The sequence below is a fragment of the Danio aesculapii genome, chromosome 20 (assembly GCF_903798145.1).
Source record: "Danio aesculapii chromosome 20, fDanAes4.1, whole genome shotgun sequence".
In the NCBI taxonomy this organism is placed as follows: domain Eukaryota; kingdom Metazoa; phylum Chordata; class Actinopteri; order Cypriniformes; family Danionidae; genus Danio; species Danio aesculapii.
The window spans coordinates 47,932,163-47,954,169 of record NC_079454.1 but is presented as its reverse complement, the minus strand read 5'-3'; the positions used below and the strand labels follow the sequence as shown (position 1 = coordinate 47,954,169).

The following is a 22,007-nucleotide window of genomic DNA, read 5'->3' as shown; positions in this document are numbered from 1 at the left end:
TTTAAGTAAAAGTCCTGCTCAATTACTCACATTATGGAGGTAAAACGCTTGAATTGGATTGTAATTTTTAAAAACATTAATACATGTCTTTCTTCTTCAAAGCGTAATCTGTTTTGCTTTACTACTCTCTCATTTACACACTCACATTCGTTCTAAAACAAACACACACACACACACAAACGTCAGTCATAGAGTTTGTTGTGATTGCTTAGTGAGAACACACACATGTATGTACACTCATACACACACAAACAGGTGTGTGTGTGTATGTGTCAGTGTGTGAACCCATCATTATGATACCATATAGCTGCACGGGAAGGGAGGGTCTCGTCTGTGACCCGGCCGTTTGAGGTAGATGATTTCGGGTCCGGGCCTGTTCTGGATGAGAGGTGTGTTTGTTTTAGTCCCGGCTCTTTCTCCAGCGCTGGGAGCGACTCCCTCTGTGAGAAGCCTCCTCCGGGGATGAAGACGAGCCTGAACGGCTCTCCTCTTCCTGGGACTGAGCGGAGGTGGAGGGGCGTTGGGGGTCCTGAGACGCGGAGGGCGACGGCGCCCCCTTGTGGGGACACTGGGCCACCATGTGCGTGACACTCTGACAGTAGTGACACTTCTTTGGCTGGGGTGGAAGGCCACACTCTTTAGCGTGGTGGTCCAGACCTCCACAGTTATAACACCTGCAGGAGGACAGGAAAATGCACGATTATGGTTCAATAATATAGGACAGTGGTAGGGAACCCATGGCTCGCGAGCTCTCCAGCGGTCTCCCTTCAATAATATTTTAAAGTTAAAATTTTTAAAATTATAACCATCACTAAAAATCAGTTTCCTATTGAAAATACAATTATAGTTACCTTTTATTGCATTATATTTACAGCAAAATGAATAAGAACTCAGTTTACAATAAAAGATTGTCTCAATCAAAGCTTGTGTGCGGCACTGTGGATTAACTTGAATCCCGACACCAATAAAGGGCGAGTAACTTACATTTCTATGGTAACGTCGCGCACATAAATTCAAACAATATTCATGAGTGGTGATGGCGAAAAGAAAATCCATAAATTGTCCTTTCTTCATACATGGACTTGCTCAACATGTGATAATTCATATTTGTTTGTTTTTGAGTTGTGCATGGACATCAATAATGGTTGTTAGATATACACACTCTTGTGTTTAGGCTCAGAAATGTAACTTTAATAATGATGAAAAACTTCTTTTCAATGCGATTAAAGTGAAATACTTGAACATAAACAGGAAGCTAAGAAAAATGTTCATTTTAGGAGAACATTTCAGATGGCTTTTGCATCTAATTTCTTTATATACACACACACACACACACACACACACACACACACACACACACACACACACATATATATACATATATATATATATATATATATATATATATATATATATATATATATATATATATATATATATATATATACACACACACACACACACACACACACACACATACATACATATATATATATATATATATATATATATACACATATATATATATATATATATATATATATATATATATATATATATATATATATATATATATATATATATATATATATTTAAATATATATACATATATATATATATATATACACACACACACATATATATATATATATATATATATATATATATATATATATATATATATATATATATATATATATATATATATATATATATATATATATATATATACACACACACACGCATATATACACACACACACACATACATACATACATACATACATACATACATACATATATATATATATATATATATATATATATATATATATATATATATATATATATATACACACAGACACACACACACATATATATATATTAAGCCAGATTAAGCCAGTAAATCTAGCAAATATTGTTGTTATACTTTTGTCCCGGCATATGGGGTCAAATATAACAATGTGCAACTTTTGTTTAAAGGTAAGTTATATTGGAGTTGTTCTACATTGGTACATAATAACACCTGATTTTAATAGACCACACTTATGAGTAGCCCCACATGGAATCTGCACGCGCAGAAATCCCCAGATCTTTGGCCCATCATTGAGTGTATTTATTTACTTGTGTAAATGTGTGTAAACTTGTATTTATTCCGTTTTTAAATTAATTTCAGTAATATTATTGACTAATATGAAAATGTTCATTTGATTTATTTACAATACAGTGTGTAAAGTAATATTTTCTGTTTTTTAGTAGATATACTATATGAGTGACTTGCTTTGTTTACCAAATAAGTGGATCTAGATGGATTTGCATTTTAAACATTAAAAATAAAAAAGCTATTATTTTTCATTTCATATATTAAGTTTTTAGTTACGAGGCTACTAAAATAATTCCGCATAATCTGCAGATTTTTTACAAAATTCTCAGCAGAAATAGCAAAAAATGTCCACAGATTCTGTCTGGCCTTAATTGTGAGTTGGTAACCACAGCAAAAATATATTTCTGCCTAAAAACATTATCTTTTACAATTAGGTTTTTATGAAAAATCTGACTTTCGTCTCCGCTCTTCCTTATATTTTGCATGAATAAAATAGTGTTTTCAAATAAAAGTGAAAGCATGCATCTACTAAGAGTTTTGCTGATATTTAAATTCAGTGTTTGTCACTAGAGGGCGGTAGAGGATTAAATTTAGCCCAACATCATTTATATAGAAATTACCAATTGATTTGTTGACATAAAATAGGTGCAGAATAGTATTAATCATACAAAAGTAATAAATAACCATATCGTTTTTTCAATAAAACACAAAAAACTTTGAACATGAACAAGTTAATAGCCACAGCATCACTAATAAGATTCAGTATGTTAGATATACGGAAACCGAGTTACTGAGAGCATGAGGAATTATCTACACATTAACAGAAACCTCCTATGTAACCATGGAGCCATCGGTTGCCAAGGAAAATCCGCTGCATGGTAACAAGAGAATAGGAAATGACATTATAGCTCTAAATATAGAGTATAGATCTGTGTGTGTGTGTGCGTGTGGCTCAGATATATTATTACACACTCCTTCAAGATATGTGATTCTGATTGGTCGATCGCAGCATTCTGCAGTCATAGACTGACATACGATGCCAATCTACATCTGACACAGGCAAATGTTTTCTTAAAGCCGTTACATCTTTATTATATAATCATGTATGTTTTTAATATCTAGTCCATTTATCTGCTTAATTTTAGTTAGTGGCAGAATTAAAAAATAAAAGAAGGTTGTATCTGTCTCTTACGCCTGCATTGACTTTAAAATACGATCATCCTAAAGAGACATATACTTTCCTGTATAAAGAACCAGTTTATTCTGTGGATAATTAATAGTATAAACTATAATAATAAAATCATTATTTGGAAAATGTTTATAGTTACATCATAATATTTTCCCTACTCATAACTGTTGCGGCTGTTGCCTGCTTGTGTGTGTGTGTCATGACGTCACTCAGTTTGTTTCCTAGACCCTGGTCCACCTTTGCGCACCTGCTGCGAGTAGTGCTAATTGCAACTTGACTATAAATAGGGACCGACGTTGAGCAGAGAGGGAAGACTTCACTGCCAGCCATCAAGCTTTATTTATTTTTCTTTAATACCCTGCCTTATTTTCCTTAAGTCTTCCTTTATTATGCTTTGTTATTTGTTGGGTTGTTAGTCTTAGGTTACTGTTGGATATTTGTTGGAGAACGTGAGTTTTCATTCTTTATTCATTCTTGCTTAGTTGTGACATTATTTGTTTGATTGTTTTGTTGTAATAAGACGAAACTTGATTCATGGAGGTTATTTATCACTCAACCTTTGATTTTTTCTCTTTTTTAAAATATTTCCCAAATTATGTTTAACAGAGCAAGAAAATTTTCACAGTATGTCTGAAAATATTTTTTTAATTACCTAGTCTTAACTTTATTAACCTAGTTAAGCCTTTAAATGTCACTTTAAGCAGTATAGAAGTGTCTTGAAAAATATCTCATCAAATATTATTTACTTTCATCATGGCAAAGATAAAATAAATCAGCTATTAGAATGCAAACACGGGGAGAACATGCAAACTCCACACAGAAATGCCAACTGACTTAGCCCGGGCCTGAACCAGCGACCTTCTTGCTGTGAGGCAACAGCGCTAGCCACTGCACCACCGTGCTGCCTGCGTTTATACATTTATTTGTATTTCATCTTAGTTTCCTTTGGTATTTAGTTTAATTTTTCTGTGTTTTTAATATTGGTTTTAGTGCTACAATTTTTACTTTAACAAAAGTACTTACTAATTTTGACCTGTGTTAATAGATTAAAACAGTCGATCTTTTTATGTCTCTTTAAATGAACAGCCTATTGTATCTCTGTGATTGACAAGCGTCAATAAAATCAGAGTTAAATTAAGAGAAATGACAGCATTGTCAAATGACCTTCAATGTAATGTGCTAACCAACCCAGAAGTTCATATTGTTCTAGCTTTATTCTAATATTACTTCAATATCCAACTTTAGCGATCAACTTTTTGATTTCACTAAGGAAATGTGATAGACATCGGTTATCTTTAATGGGTAAAACAAGTTTATATTGTATGAAGCTCATACAAATAACCTGAACCGGAAGCGCTACGAGGTTTTTAACAAAAAAACGGAAGTCTGCTATATAACCCCTATAGACGTGAAACTACAAAAAATATCATATATTTTACGTTCACGTTTCTTCCAATAGCATATAACGTTTACGACTTTCAACAAAATGAAGGAAATTTAAGTTTTACGGTGGTCAGTGGAGAGAAAGATGGACGTCACTTTATTAGCCGCTAACGAGTTGACGAGACATTTCAATGCAATTAAATATTACGTTACCTACGTTAGCCAATAGAGTTAAAAACGTACGATCAGTTAAACGTGATAATAATAATAATAATAATAATAATAACATAAACATTTAAACCACTGATACTTATCGCCGAGAATGCTCAATAGCCTATCTACATTTGAGAGATTAGCTGTTGTCTCTGTTTTTAGCCTCTAGGTGGAGCAATGGTTTAACAAATTGCTAGTTTAGGCTGCAGACTGAACTGAACTGCACAAAACGGCGAGCATAAATTATGAATTACACTAACACTTCATTTCAATGTACAATTCACGCTATTAACAAACCATTAAACTAAGGCTGTTAGAGCTAGCTTCTAATTAGAGGCTTATTGATAGTTAGTAAGATGGTATTTGGATTCAGGTATTGACTAGGGATGAAGAATCAAATCATAATTTAGAAGTAGCCTACTAAAACACAGCTAATATACCTTTAATATCTTAAAAATAGTCAAGTAATAAGCCAAGTTAATAGTGTGAATTGTGACTTAAACTAAAGTGTAACTTAATATCATCATTTTAATTGAAAGAAAACTAGTTTTAAATGTTTCTACATCAACATCTGCACCTCATCATATATTTTAAAACATACTATATGCATCATAAGCATCATATTTAAACTGACTGCTCATATGAGTGGGAACATGTCTAGATATACGCAATTATCTTGTTAAAGGATAACTCTCATAACATTAAAGCTATCAGGGCCTGGGAAGAGGAACTTGACTTGGAGTTTGAGAATGACTACTGGAGTGCAGTAATTAGACAATGTGCACACCTCCACTTCGTGATCTAGACTCAGTTTTAGTACGATTTAAAACGATTCACAGAGCTCATCTCTCAAAGGCCAAGCTTTCTAAAATATATCCCAATGTTTTAAGATATGTGTGATAAATGTAAACTTTCATCATGTAACCTTAGTCACATGTTTGTATTTTGTCCCAGGTTGCAAAACTATTGGATTACTTTCTTTAAAATTGTTTCTGATATTCTGGGGGTCAAGTTAGCTGTTTGCTTTTTTAAATTTATTGCATTCTTAATCACTTAAAAACCTTAGATGTGGATTGAGTGAAGGTATATACACTTGAAGTCAGAATTATTAGCCCCCTTTGAATGTTTTTCTTTTTAAAATATTTCCCAAATGATGTTTAACAGAGCAAGGAAATTTTCACAGTATGTCTAATAATATTTTTTCTTCTGGAGAAAGTCTTATTTGTTTTATTTCGGCTAGAATAAAAGCAGTTTTTAATTTTTTTTAAAGCGATTTTTAGGTCAAAATTATTAGCCCCTTTAAACTATATTTTTTCCGATACTTTACAGAACAAACCATCATTATACAATAACTTGCCTGATTACCCTAACCTGCCTAGTTAACCTAATTAACCTAGTTAAGCCTTTAAATGTCACTTTAAGCTGTATAGAAGTGTCTTGAAAAATATCTAGTCAAATATTATTTACTGTCATCATGGCAAAGATAAAACAAATAAGTTATTAGAAATGAGTTATTAAAACTATTGTGTGGATTGGGAAATTGGGAATAGATAGATAAAAATCTATCTATCTATCTCTTTAATTAATCTCTTTTATATATAACTCTTTAATATCACTGCAAGTACAAACACTTAAATGAAAACATCATTAGCAATCAATGACAGAAATCCTTTAAAAATGTCCGTCATGATATTAACAGTAAGCGACATCCTATAACTTAAAACATAAGGACAAATATTAGGATTTAAAGATTTAATTTTAACCAATCATTTCTACAATGAACTGCACTAGTCAATCATTACTTCTAATATAGTTAATTAAATATTCGCTATCAACCTAAACTTAAGATCTTTAATAGTATTAGCATACTTTTATTTTAGATGACTGTTATTGTGAACTTTCAACATTGAAAATCATCTAAGCATTCAATAAAAAACCTACGCCGGTATTATGTATTTCAAAAATGAACTGAGATAAATACTTTTAAATAAAAATATTTTAAAATAATTTAGTGAAATATGGTCTTTAATTACTATTTTAAATTGAGTTGTTCAAATGTTATTAGCTTGAGTGTAATAATTTATGTCAAAATCATATCCTAATTCTTTTCCAAATTGATGTTTAGCCTTTTTGATACTTATAAAAAATAAAATAAATAGATATTAAAACATCAATTCAGCTACACCGCTGTCAGCTGATGGGTTCAACAAATGCCCATCATCTCCACCTCTATAGGGACAGTCTATATGCTCGCCCACACATGCGCACGTACATACTTATAAATAGCTTTTAGCACAACAGACTGAAAAGACTTGTTCAGTTTGGTTTCTCTCTCTTTTTTTTTGCTCTGATCACCATGGCAACAGGAAGTAGAAGACAGACTTACAATCAATGTTGAGTCGGGAACAGAAAAGGTTTGGCGAAACTATAACACACACACAGTTGAAGTCAGTAACTGTCAGCTGACTTTATTATTAAATTTTCTTTTTTAAATATTTGCCAAATTATGTTGAACAGAAGAAATTTTCACAGTATGTCTGATAATATTTTTTCTTCTGGAGAAAGTCTTATTTGTTTTATTTTGGCTAGAATAAAAGCAGTTTTTAAGCCCCTTAAAGCTAACTTTTATTTTCTATAGTCTACAGAAAAAATCATCATTATACAATGATTTGCCTAATTACCTTAACCTGCCTAGTTAACCTAATTAACCAAGTTAAGCCTTTAAAATCCTAACTAGTAAAAATTTTTGTATACATTTACTTCCTATAATTATTTCTATTGTTATCATTAAAAGCAGTTCTTGACTTTTGCTGCTGGTTTAAACTAATTATTTAAAATGAGTTGAAACAGCATAATTCTCAACTTAATTGTTTTATCTTCAATCCACTAAAATTTGTGTTGGGACCACGTGAAGGAATTGTGTGGAACGCAGCATTTTTTACAGTGTTGTTCTGGCTATTTCCAAACAATTAAAGCTTGTGCAAACTAAAGATAAGCTATACTAACAAATTTACATTTGAAAATGTGCATGCTGAATTAAATAAACCCGGTGAACTTTTAATTACTCCAGAACAAACTGAAAAAATGATTCATTGTGTTTACTTCCTTTTTTTAAGTGGTTGCAAACAACTTATAAGGGCTGAATTTGAACCGTCAAACTAAACTGTGTAATGTTCAGCTTAATTTGTTTGTATAAATTCAGCCCATACAAATTGTTTGAAACCTTTGATAAAGTTTAACTGTTAGTTTGACTGTTATAAGTTGAGATGAATTGGAAAAGTTTGTTTGATTCAACTAAAAAACTGCAGGCAGCAAGATTTGTATCTATTGAATTATAACATGTATTAATGTAAAGGTGAATATTTAATTACTTCAGAACAACTACACTGAAATAAAAGATTCACTGGATTTCCAACTAATTAGGGTAACTAGTTGCAAACAATTTATTTGAGCTGAATATAAACAAATAAATAAAGTTGAACATTACTAATTAGTTTGTTTAAATTCAGTCCATATCAATTGTTTGCAACCAGTTACCTTAAACTCCATGTCCCATGATGCAGTGCACACTCACCGGTCTCCCTTTGGTTTGCGCTTGAGGGGTGGGGCCTTCCCTTTGGGGCGTCGCTCGCTGCCGGAGCAGGGGCCTCCGCCGGGCCCCGTCACCCGGAGCGACTCCAGACCTTTACTTGACCTCTTAAAGGTGAACTCCACCTGCTCGCCCTCCCGCAGACTCCTGAAGCCCTCCATCACCAGCTTACTCTGAACACACACACACACACACACACGCTTCATTTAATACACAAATATCTGAACACTTAAAGACATCAGGCATTCTTGAACATTTACTACACACTGAAAAAAAATGATTCATTAGATTTACTAAATTTCTTTAAGGTAAGAGGTTGCAAACACTTTATATGAGCTGAATTTAACTGAATAAATTAAGTTGAACATTACTACATTGAATGTGTTTGTTTATATTCAGCCAATATAAATTATTTGCAACCCCTTAACTTAAATTTAGTAACAATGAATCATTTTTTTTCAGTGCACTCAACTAATGGTGTTTGCTGTTTGTTCATACTAATTTAAAATTAAACTAAATTCAACTTAATTTATGTTCAATCCACTTAAATTTGTAAAAACATTTTAGTTAACTTAATCAATTTGGGTTGGGATAATATGAAGGAATTGTGTGGAACCCAGCATATGTCTTATACAGTGTACACTCAAAAAGTGACGTTTGTGGTTTGTTCAAACTTCTTATTGTAAAAAGCTCAGCAATTGGGTTGTTTTAGCTCATTTTAAATCTCTTCATTGTTATATGGTGAAAACACTTTGCGCTAAATACACACATGTACAGATCCCCCTATTGGAACATTTACAGACATCAGGCATTCTCGAACATTTATCACACACTGAAAAAAAAGATTCATTAGATTTACTAAATTTCTTTAAGGTAAGTGGTTGCAAACACTTTATATGAGCTGAATTTAAACAAATAAATTAAGTTGAACATTACTAAATTGATTGTGTTTGTTTATATTCAGCCAATATAAATTGTTTGCAACCCCTTAACTTAAATTAAGTAACAATGAATCATTTTTAGTGCACTCAACTAATGATGTTTGCTGCACTGAAAACAATTATTCAAAGATGATTCCTTGGATTTACTAATTTTTTTACGTTAAGTGGTTGTAAATAATTTATTTAAGCTGAATTTAAACAAACAAATTAAGTTGAACATTGCTCAGTTTAATTTGTTTGTTTAAATTTAACACAAATAAATTGTGTGCAACAGTTTTGCATGCAACACTTTTTTCAGTGTGTTTGTTTAAACTCCTTATATAAAATGAACAATTCTTAAGTTTTTTTGGGGGGACAACTTAATTTACGTTCAATCCACTTAAATTTGTAAAAACAATTAAAGCTAACTTACTCAATTTGTGTTGTGATAATATGAATGATTTGTGTGAAATGCAGCATTTTTCTTTACAGTCTACACTTAAAAAATGACGTTTGCTGTTTGTTCAAACTACTTATTTAAAATGAGCTAAACCAACACAATTCTTGAGCTTTTTAAAATAACTTGATTGTTTTATCTTCAATTGTTTTATGTTAAAAACACTTAAAAATAAATAAATTAAGTTGAAAATTACTCAATTAAATGTGTTTGTTTATATTCAGCCCATATAAATAGTTTGCAACCCTTTACCTTAAAAAAAAAAACATGTAAATCCAATGAATTCTTTTTTTCAGTGCACTCAACAAACGACGCTTGCTTTTAGTTCAAACTATTTAAAATCTACACAATTCTTGAGGGTTTATTGGGGGCAACTTAATTTATGTTCAATCTACTTAAGTGTTTAAAAACAATTAAGTTAACTTCATCAATTTGTGTTGGGATAATATGAATGAATTGTGTGGAACCCAGAATTTCTTTACAGTCTACACTCAAAAAAAATGACGTTGGCTGTTTGTTCAAACTACTTATTTAAATTGAACTAAAACAACACAAGTCCTGAGCTTTTTTAAAATAACTTGATTGTTTTACGTTTAATCTACTTAAAATTGTAAAAACTAATGAGTTAACTTTATTCCTTCATGTTGTCCCAACACAAAACGATGGATTGTGTGGAAACCAGCATTTGTTACAGTGTAGAATAAAAGAGGAATAGATGAGCAAGAAAGATTTTTTGGATGCTAGGAAAAAAAAAACATGCGTCAGTATCAGCAAAAGCTGCATTACAGAAAGCAAATGTTAAAACACTTGGTTTAAATACACACATGTACAGATCTCCATATCTGAACACACAGACATCGGCTTTCTTGAACATTACATTAAACAAATGCGTTTGCTGTTTGTTCAAACTACTTATTTAAAATGAGCTGTAACAACACAATTCCTGAAGGGTTTAACTCAATTGTTTTTACAAATTTAAGTGGATCGAACATAAAAGAAATTGGGTTAATTTAATATGTATTGGGATAACATTAAGCAATTGTGTAGAACCCAGTATTTCTTTACAGTATACACTGAAAATGTTTGCTGTTTGTTCAGACTACTTATTTAAAATGAGCTGAAACAACCCAATTCCTGAGCTTTTTAAAATAACTTAATTGTTTTATGTTCAATTAATTTATGTTAAAAACACTTTGCATTAAATACACACATGTACAGATCTCCATATCTGAACATTTACAGACATCAGGCATCCTTTAACATTTATTACACACTGAAAAAAATTATTATATTTATTTACAAAAACATTAAGGCAAGTGGTTGCAAACAATTTATTTGGGCTGAAAATAAACAAAAAAATTAAAGTTGACCATTACTAAATTGAATGTGTTTATATTCAGCCAATATAAATTGTTTGCAACCCCTTAACTTAAAAAAAGTGTGTAAATCCAATGAATTTTTTTCAGTGCACTCAACAAGTGACGTTTGCTGTTTGTTCAAACTACTTAATTAAAATGAGCTGATTCAACACAATTCTTGAAGAGTTTAAATCAATTTCTTTTATGTTCAATCTACTTAAATTTGTAAAAACAACTAGGTTAACTTAATCAATTTGTGTTGGGAATTGTGTTGAACCCAGAATTAGTTTGCACTCAAAAAATGACGATTGCGGTTTGTTCAAATTACCTATTTAAAATGAGCTAAAACAACGCAACTGCTGATCTTGTTGAAATAGTTCAATTATTTTATGTTCAATTGTTTATGTTAAAACACTTTGCATTAAATACACACATGTACAGATCTCCTTATCTGAACATTTCAGGCATCCTTGAACATTTAATACACGCTGACAAAAATTATTCCATGTATTTACAAAAACATTAAGGTAAGTGGTTGAAATTGAATGTTTGTTTATATTCAGCCCATATAAATTGTTTGCAACCCCTTAACTTAAATAGTAACAATGAATAATTTATTTTTTTCAGTGTGTTCAACAAATGAAGTTTGCTGTTTGTTCAAACTACTTAAAGCAAACAATTCTTAGGGTTTTTTGGGGGGACAACTTAATTGTTTTAAAAAGATTTAAGTGGATTGAACATAAATTAACTTAACTTAATCAATTTGTGTTGGGATAATATCAATGAATTGTGTGGAACCCAGTTTTTTTTTTTACACTCAAAAAAATGACGTTTGTGGTTTGTTCAAACTCCCTATTTAAAATGAGCTGAAACACCATAACTGCTGAGTTTTTAAAATAACCTAATTGTTTTATGTTAAAAACACTTTGCATTAAATACACACATGTACAGATCTCCATATCTGAACATTTACACACATCAGGCATTATTGAACATTTATTACACGTTGATTAAAAAAAAACGGATTCCACGTATTTACAAAATCATTTTAAGGTAAATGGTTGCAAACAATTTTTTGGGGCTAAATTTAAAGAAATAAACATTACTAAATTAAAAGTGTTTGTTTAAATTCAGCCCATATAAATTATTTGCAATCACTTGCATTAAAAAAAGTGCACTCAACAAATCAGTGCACTCAACAAATGATGCTTGCTGTTTGTTCAAATTACTTATTTAAAATGAGCTGAAACAACAATTCTTGAGCTTTTTTAAAATAACTTAATTATTTTATGTTCAATTGTTGTATGTTTAAAACACTTTGCTTCCCACACATGTACAGCTCTCCATATCTAAACATTTACAGACATCAGGCATTCTTGAACATGTTTTACACTCAACAAATGACGTTTGCTGTTTGTTCAAACTACTTATTTAAAATGAGTTGAATAAACAATTCTTATGTTGTTGTTTTTTTGGAAAGACAACTTAATTTATGTGCAATCTACTTACTTTTGTAAAAACAATTAAGTTAACTTAATTTGTGTCGGGTTGAGATAACATGAAGGAATTGTGTGGAACCCAGCAGTTTTTTTACAGTGTACAGTGAAAAAAATTGTTTGTTCAAGCTACTTATTTAAAATGAGCTGAAACAACACAATTCCTGAGCTTTTTAAAATAACTTAATTGCTTTATGTTTAACCTGCTTAAAATTGTAAAAACCAAGTTAACTTAATTCATTAATTTTGTCCCAACACAAATCAACTGTGTGGAAACCAGCATTTCTTTTAATAGTGAATCCGTCATACACTGAAAAAAATTATTCAAAGATGATTCCTTGGATTTACTCAATTTTTTTACGTTGAATGGTTGTAAACAATTTATTTGGGCTGAATTTAAACAAACAAATTAAGTTGAACATTATTAAATTTAATTAGTTTGTTTAAATTCAACACTAATAAATTGTTTGCAACAGTTTTGCATGCAACACTTTTTTCAGTGAAGAGGAAGAGAAAAAGACGAGTAAGAGGGATTTTTTAGAAAAAAAGTATTAGAAAAAAAACATTTGTCAGTATCAGCTAAACCTGCATTACAAAAAGCGAAATGTTAAAAACACTTTGTTTTAAACACACACACACACACACACACACACACACACATTTACAGACATTGGCGTTCTTGAACATTTATTACAGTCAACAAATGGCATTTGCTGCTTGTTCAAACTACTTATTTAAAATGAGCTGAAACAACACAACTCCTGAGTGTTTAGGGGGACAACCTAATTTGTTTATGTGCAATTCACTTACATTTGTAAAAACAACTTAAGTTACTTTATTAGTATTTGGATAACATGAAGGAATTGTGTGGAACCCAGCATATTTTACAGTGTTCACTCAAACTACTTCATTAAATTCAACTAAAACACAATTCCTGAAGTTTTTAAAATAACTTAATTGTTTTAAGTTCAATCTACTTATAATAAGTTAACTTAATTCCTTCATGTTGTCCCAACAAAAATCGATTGATTGTGTGGAAACCAGCAGTTGTTACAGTGTAGAATCTGTCAGAGGAAGAGAAATAGATGAGCAAAAGAGAGTACCAAGTACATTTTAAGCACTAGAAAAACAACAACATTTATTAGTATCAGCTAAAACTGCATTATTTAATGCAAAGTGTTTGTAACATTTGCTTTTTGTACACACGGATCTCCATATATCTCAACATTTACAGACATTGCACTGAAAAAAGTGTTGCATGCAAAACTGTTGCAAACAATTGATTTGTGTTGAATTTAAACAAACAAATTAAATTGAGTAATGTTCAACTTTATTTGTTTGTTTAAATTCAGCCCAAATAAATTGTTTACAACCACTTAACATAAAAAAAATTGAGTAAATCCAAGGAATCATCTTTGAATAATTTTTTTCAGTGTGTCTTTCTTGAATATTTATTTTACTCAACAACTGACGTTTGCAGTTTGTTCTATTTAAAATGAGCTGAAACAACACAACTCTTGAGGTGTTTTTGGGGACAACTTAATCTTATGCATGATCAAACACTCAAATTTGTCAAAACACTTAGGTTAACTTAATCAATTTGTGTTGGGATAACAAAGGAATAGTGTGGAACCCTACATTTTTACAGTGTACACTTAAACTACTTATTTAAATTAAACTAAAACACAATTCCTGAAGTTTTTAATCTATTTAAAATTGTAAAAATGAATAAGTTAACTTGATTCCTTCATGTTGTCCCAACAAAAAAAAACAACTGATTGCATGGAAACCAGCACTTTTACAGTGTAGAATCTGCTGTACAGAGGAAGAGAAATAGATGAGCAAAAGAGAGATTTATTTTTTGGTGCTGGAAAACAACAGTTGTCAGTATCAGAAACCTTCTGCATTACAGAAAGCAAATGCTAAAAACACTTTGCATTAAATACACACAGATCTCCACACATCCCTACATTGACAGACATCAGCTTTCTTGAACATGTATTACACTCAACAAATGATGTTTGCTGTTTGTTCAAACTACTTATTTAAAATGAGCTAAAACAACACAATTCTTGTTTTTTTTTTGTAACTATTTAATTGTTTTTACAAATGTTAGTGGATTTAACTAGCAAATTAAGTTAACCTAATTTGTGTTGGGATAAAATGAAGGAATAGTGTGGAACCCAGCATATTTTACAGTATACACTCAAACAACTTATTTAAATTGAACTAAAACAACACAAGTCCTGAGCTTTTTAAAATAACTTAATCACTTTATGTTCAATCTACTTAAAATTGTAAAAACTAATGAGTTAACTTCATTCCTTCATGTTGTCCCAACACAAATCAATTGATTGTGTGGAAACCAGCATTTGTTACAATGTAGAATCTGTCAGAGGAAGCGAAAGAGATGAGCAAAAGAGAGATTTATTAGGAACTAGAAGAAAAAAACATTTGTCAGTATCAGCTAAAGAAAAAGCAAATGTTTTGAAACACTTTAAATGATGCACACATTTATAAATCTCCTTGCTAAAAGACATTTAGCTTATTTAAAATATTTGTAGAAAACAGAGCTAATGTTTTATGTAAATATCAGAATTTAAATAAGGATTAATGTAAAAACAAATGGGAGTGTTTTTCTAATTTCATCTCATTCTGCATGATAAAAATCAAATATAAATTGATTCCTAAACTTTTTTTTTAAATGCAAAACTCAATATAAATATACAAATAATGGTTACACTTTACCAGATACATTAGTTTATAAATGATTTTTACAGATTTGTTCAACTTTGTTAAATTGTTGGTTCACACAAAACTCTAATAATCAGAGATCAGTTTATTTTATTCCTTTTAATATTTTAAAGATGTATTATTAAATGTAGAAATGAACCAGGGTTAATAAATGCTGTCCATGTGATGGTGTGATGGTGCAAACTAATGTAACGAATAAAACAAACTAAGTGTTATTAAAATATTTATAGCTATCAGTCATAATTGAACAATTTTGTCATTATTTTAGAGAGTGCATATAAATAATTTATCAGGAAGAAAAAGACCATAAAAATTAAATAAATAGAAGCATTTATTGGGAAACTGATCATTTTTCAAGCATAACATGCATATGGACATCACTGTTATACTAAATTAGATTTTAAAACATTACAGGTCGATAGTGTAGCCTTTGCAGCTTTACTGGCTATTGGAAGTCAGCAGCTCCCCCTTCTCCCCCTTACGCACTGGGTTTTTGATGTCTTACATGTTCTTTGAATGGAAAAGATTCAGTTCGCAATAAAACAAAAGCCAGAACAGTTCCAGAAAGACTGGAGCCCTTTTCTAAATTTCAGGAGACACCTATATCTTAATTGTCTTTTTTTTCCTTTTCTTTGTATAATTTTATTTATTTATTTAATTATTCTTTTGTTTGTTTTTTATTATTCTTATTTTTTATGTTATCTTATGTTTGTATATCTATGTGATATTTCCCTTTTATTTATATACTTATTTAGTTTATAATTATGTTTTCTTGATAATTTCTTGTTTGGTGAATTGTATCAGTGTATATGTATCAATATTATGTTTATTTTATTGTCTGGCCTAAGATGAACCTAATAAAACAAATGTAATTACAAATATATATATATATATATATATATATATATATATATATATATATATATATATTTATTTATTTATTTATTTATTTATTTTAAACAGTTAATATGACAAAAAGTAATGACAACAACAGTTTTTATGTTACTTTAACTTATTTAATTTATTAATCAGGTTTCAACTGTGTTTTTAAGTTATACAAGTTTAACTTACTATTTTTTGTCAGTTCGACTGATGCAAGTTCAGATGAGATTTTCATTTGATTCAACTGAAAGATCTTTTTACAGTGCAGAATATAAAAATATATATTTGTATTTACTGAATTAAACCATATTGTTACATGCTTTTGATGTTTAAAAGGGATGCTTTAACATTAAGGCGAGACGTAATGTGTGCGGCAGAAATCGGTTCTAAGTTTAAGCAGTTTTTACTCAGTGGTTTAAACAAGAGACATGACAATAATAAAAGAAAATGAAATAAACATTTACAATATTCTTTATAAATAAAAACAACGAGTGTAAGCCAATGCAAAGAAATTAACAAAACAAAACAATCCTTAAATCTACCATCTAAACTAATGTAATTTTAATATTAATGTAAATTTATTTGTACTGACTCAATGACAGAATGCAATGCATTGAGCTCATATGTTACTTTTTAATTCGATTCTCAGGACAATTTAGGTGAATCTTAAAGAAATTTAGGCAAATCAAAAAAAAAAAACATTTGTGATTTTATTAATAATCACACCATTGTTGTTCAGTAGAAAATATCAGTACAAATGTCATTGCAAAAAAAAAAAACTCACTTAATATTTAATAATAAAAGCACATTTAAACGTGTCAATCGGTTTTAAAAGGGTGAGAATGTATCTTACAAAGCAAAATGCAAGAAAAACACGCACAAAACCTCCACCATCTGCAGGAAAAGCATTTAGCAAAGCTTTTATCCAAATGAGAGCATCAAAAGCATTATCAAAATTAACATTTAACCACACAAGAGCCTGAACAACACTAATGAGTTCAGTTTATTCACATCCTTCATTCGATTAAGAAACACTGCACTTTAAAAGCAAAGACCCTGAGAAATATTAAAGCAATTCATGTCTGTTCATTTTAGCGACACAGAAAAAATCTCAAACTCCATGCACAGATATTTGCCATTTTAGCACACAAACAATATTATACAATTAATCCTACAAAACAGAATCAAAACTTAACACTGAAGACTCTGAAATATAAAGGTTTCAAAATAGTTTTTTTCCAAAGAAGAAATATTTTTGCATTTCTGAAGATTTTCTTAAGTGAAAAAGCATTTATTTCTTTATGTGGAAACATTTAAAGATTATAATTTTTCTTCCCTTTAATGCAATGAAGGTTTTGTGGCTGTTAAGGGTCCTTTTAAAAAGCGATAATGCAAATAAACCTTTATTTTTTAAGAGTTGAGATATACAGAATTATTGGCTCTCCTGTAAAAATGTTTTTATTTTTAATATTTCAATCAGCTGTTTTGCAGAGCAAGGACACAGTATTTCCATTTATATAAAGAAGATATATAAAGATATATACTATCCATATATAAAGAAGAAAGCCTTGTTACTTTTAGTTAGACTTTTTAATCTTTTATCTTCCTCATAATAATCTTTTGGATTGGCTAAAGAACACTATTGTCCAATCATTTGTCAAACTAACCTAACTTGCCTAATTAAAATGAATTCTTAAGCCTGTAAGTTTAGATTTAAGTCTTTATATTTTCTATATCTTTAAGCTGAACGCTAATATCTTGCAATATAACTAGTAAAATATCATGTACTGTCATAATGGCAAAGACAAAAAAAGTGATTAGAAATTAGTTATTAAACTACCGTTTCAAAATGCAAATTATAAATATATTAAATAAATAAATAAATATTTAAACACACAATCTATAATACCAAAGACTCTTGAATATAAAGTTTTCAAAATGTTGGATATGTGGAAACATTTTTTAAAAATTATAATCTTTCTTCCCTTAAGGGTCCAATATTTTAACCTTAGTATAATTTTTGATTAGCCACAGAACACTATTGTGCAATTATTTATGTAATTAACCAAACTTCCCTAATTAAAATAAATTAAGCCTTTAAAATTTGAATTTAAGCCTTTAAAAACTTTAAGCTGAATACTAAAATCTTGCAATATAACTATAGCAGACTATTATGTACGGTCATAATGGCAAAGACAAAAGAAATGAGTTATTAAAACTATTATATTTAGAAATGTATATTATGAAAAGATATTAAATAAATACAGTTGAAGTCAGACTTATTAAAGAAGATTTATTCAGCATATTTCTAAACATAATAGTTTTAATAACTCATTTCTAATAACTGATTTATTTTATCTTTACCAAAATGACAGTAAATAATATTTGACTAGATATTTTTCAAGACACTAGTATTCAGCTTTAAAGAAAAAATATGATCAGACATACTGTGAAAATGTCCTTCCTCTGTTAAACATCATTTGGGAAATATTTGAAAAAAGGAAAAAGGAGGGCTACAAATTCAAAGGAGGGCTAAGAATTCTGACTTCAACTGTATATAAACACAATATATAAAATAATATATAAAAATAATTAGGGCCTTTACTTAGAAATTGATGAATCCATTGTCTACAGGTACATACAGAGCTTTCCAATTCCAATGATTATTTTACTTGGAAAGACTAATGCTAAGTAAAGCAACACAGCATCCAAATAATCTAGCAGTTTTAAGCTTTAAACTAAAAAATAATCACAAAGAGCTCATTATGTTTTACTGTACAAGCAATGTGCAAATTAATACAATGCCTGAATATCTTTTACAGGACATTATTAATACTCAAATCACCCCTGCACAAAGAAGCAAATAAATAAATATATAAAGGAGTATCTGCAAATGAACACACACACACACACACACACACACACACACACACACACACAGATAGTAAAATTCCTTATTAATTATCTTAATTAATTAATTCATAATCCTTCAAAATTTTGATTTAAGCCTGTAAATTTTCTAAACCCTTAAGCTGAACACTAGTATCTTGCAATATAACTAGTAAAATATGTACTGTCATCATGGCAAAGATGAAGTAAATGAGTTATTAAAACTATTATGATTAGAAATGTATATTGTAAAAATATATTAAATAAATATGTATAAAAATAATATACAAAAATAAACATTAGGGCATTTGCTTAGGAATTGAATTAAGTATATAGAGAGCTCTCCAATACCAAATGAACAAAAATCACACAAATTCTAACACACACACACACACACACACACACACACAGGAAAAACTAAACTACTTCAACTAAAAGTCATTAAAAGCACTGATTATGATTTCCCATGCATGAATACTAATGAACACGGCTGATTATTCAAGCTCTTTCTACATGGTCCCGTCACGGGGGATCGGCGTGATCTAAAGATTTACATTTCAATTAGTCTTTTAATTAAACTAGCCGTAATGTGATGCAGGAATCAAATGCAAGAGGCAAAGCTAGTTTTCAAGTATTCTCAAACATGTGATCACTTACATCTTTCTAGAATCATCACATCTAGAGAAAAGACATCAATAGATCAACAACACACACACACACACACACACACACAGACACAAAGAGAGAACATTTGAAACATTTTAAAACATCAACATTTTAAAATGAAAGACTGCAAATGAAAGAAGTTTAAAATTGACTTTTTGGAAAGATAAATGTTTACATATTGACACTAAATTCCTGTTCAGATTAATACGATTTTTTACTTAACCTTTATATACCTTATGTAAAATCTGAACTATTTTTTTTCAATATTTCTCGGTGCTGTTTAATGGAGAGAAGATATTTTAGCAACACATTTATAAACAGTTTTAATAACTAAATTCAAATGACTAATTTCTTTTTTGTCTTTGTCATGATGGCAGTAAACAATTCATTCATTCAATTTTTTTTGGCTTAGTCCCTTTATTCATCAGGGGTCGCCACAGTGGAATGAACCGCCAACTTATCCAGCATATGTTTCACACAGAGGATGCCCTACCTGCCACAAGCCAATGGGAAACACCCATACACACTCATTCACATACATGCACTACGGCCAATTTACCTTGCTGTGAGGCGATTGTGCTACCCACTGCGCCACCGTGACGCCCCACTCAAAACATTTTATAATTGTATTTGGATTCAAAAGAAAAAGACAATCAGAACCCTATATGGGAAGTCTACAAGATGGCAGGTGTACGTTTTACAGAACTTACATTTCTATGGACTACGTTTTGCATTTACAGAATAACACAACAAAAAAGATACAAAATTCACACAGAAATAACACAGACACACAAAAACCACATCAAAAATCACAGACACACATAAAACGCATGCATACAAAAATCACACACATGTGATCACACACACACACAAATAACAAATAATAATAATAAATAAAATAATAATAAAAATCACAGACACACAAAAACCACATACATACAAACGTCACACACAATAATGCAAAAATAGATAAATCACACACAGACACCCCCGTAGCCAGACTGGTAAAAGGGGTGGTTGTTTTTTCTCAAAAAGTGGACCTTTAAAAAGTGGTTGAAATACTGTATTTTAGTAACATTTTAAGCACTTTTTTGGGGGGATTAGCTTGTCAGCTGGTCAACTTAACCACAATTTTAGGCCCAATCCCAATTCTATTTTTCTTCCCCTTCCCCTTGGCCCTTGAAACAGAGTGTGAAGGGGAAGGTCTTCAAAATTTACCCCTAAGAATTGGGACAGCACTACAGCACCTGCACACGTTCTCATATGCCTCTTGCTTCATATGAGATCGATGATCGTGACTGCTGTGGTTATTCCAGTTGTGTTATTTTTTGGTATTTATCTTCAGGAAATCACCGAAGGCAATGATATTATGTTATCATAATGATATAATGTGACAATAAGATTGTAACTGTACTGCGTATTTACACAGTGGCCATATTCATCTGTAAACACAAGAAAACAACACTGACGTTATAGCAGACAGTGTAAAAGGGTCATTCCCAGCCACTAGACTATTCTGACAGGGTATTCGAGTGCCATTGAGTGTCAGAATGTTGTGGGACTGCTATACAGGAGTTATTAATAACAGATAGCCAAATTTATTAGTTTTTATTTTAGCGTTTTCTTTTTAAAGCATGACGGTAAAACATGAATGCGGTTATGAATATATTAAAACATGTGCTTGTTTGTTGTAAAAATTCGCAATAATGACAAAAAAATTCTAATTTGTGGATCTCCTTACCTCTGGGTGCTGCCGTTGTGGCTGGTGTATTCTGGGAAATTTTCTTACACCTTGGTTTCGAGTGTGGTCCTGAAAAATCTCTGTATTTAGGGGTATCTAGCCCTTCCCCTTAGCCCTACGCCTTCAAGCTAAAGAGAATTGGGACACTCCTACCCCTTCACGTAAGGGGAAGGGCTAAGGGGTAGAATTGGGATTGGGCTTAAATGTACCAAAAACATTTCCTAATTATTTAGAATAAAGAAATATATCTAAAAAAAACTTATTTACACTTTTATAATAAGAATTTATCAAATCATATATCATTAGAAAAATAAGGAATCTATTAAACTTTTAAATTAAAAACTGTAGTCTTTTGTGATTTGTTAGG

At 30.5% G+C, this 22,007-nt stretch overlaps 1 protein-coding gene across 1 annotated transcript in view; it reads right to left on the bottom strand.

Annotated features, from left to right (window-relative positions):
- Positions 1-400: 400 nt before the first annotated feature.
- The window catches only part of lin28b (lin-28 homolog B (C. elegans)), a 50,593-nt gene continuing 28,986 nt past the window's right edge, over positions 401-22,007 (bottom strand). The window contains exons 4-5 of the mRNA XM_056481631.1: positions 8,463-8,650; positions 401-674 (exon numbers count right to left, since the gene is read on the bottom strand). Of these exons, the coding sequence (XP_056337606.1) occupies positions 401-674; positions 8,463-8,650 (462 nt within the window). The remainder of the gene's footprint in view (positions 675-8,462; positions 8,651-22,007) is intronic.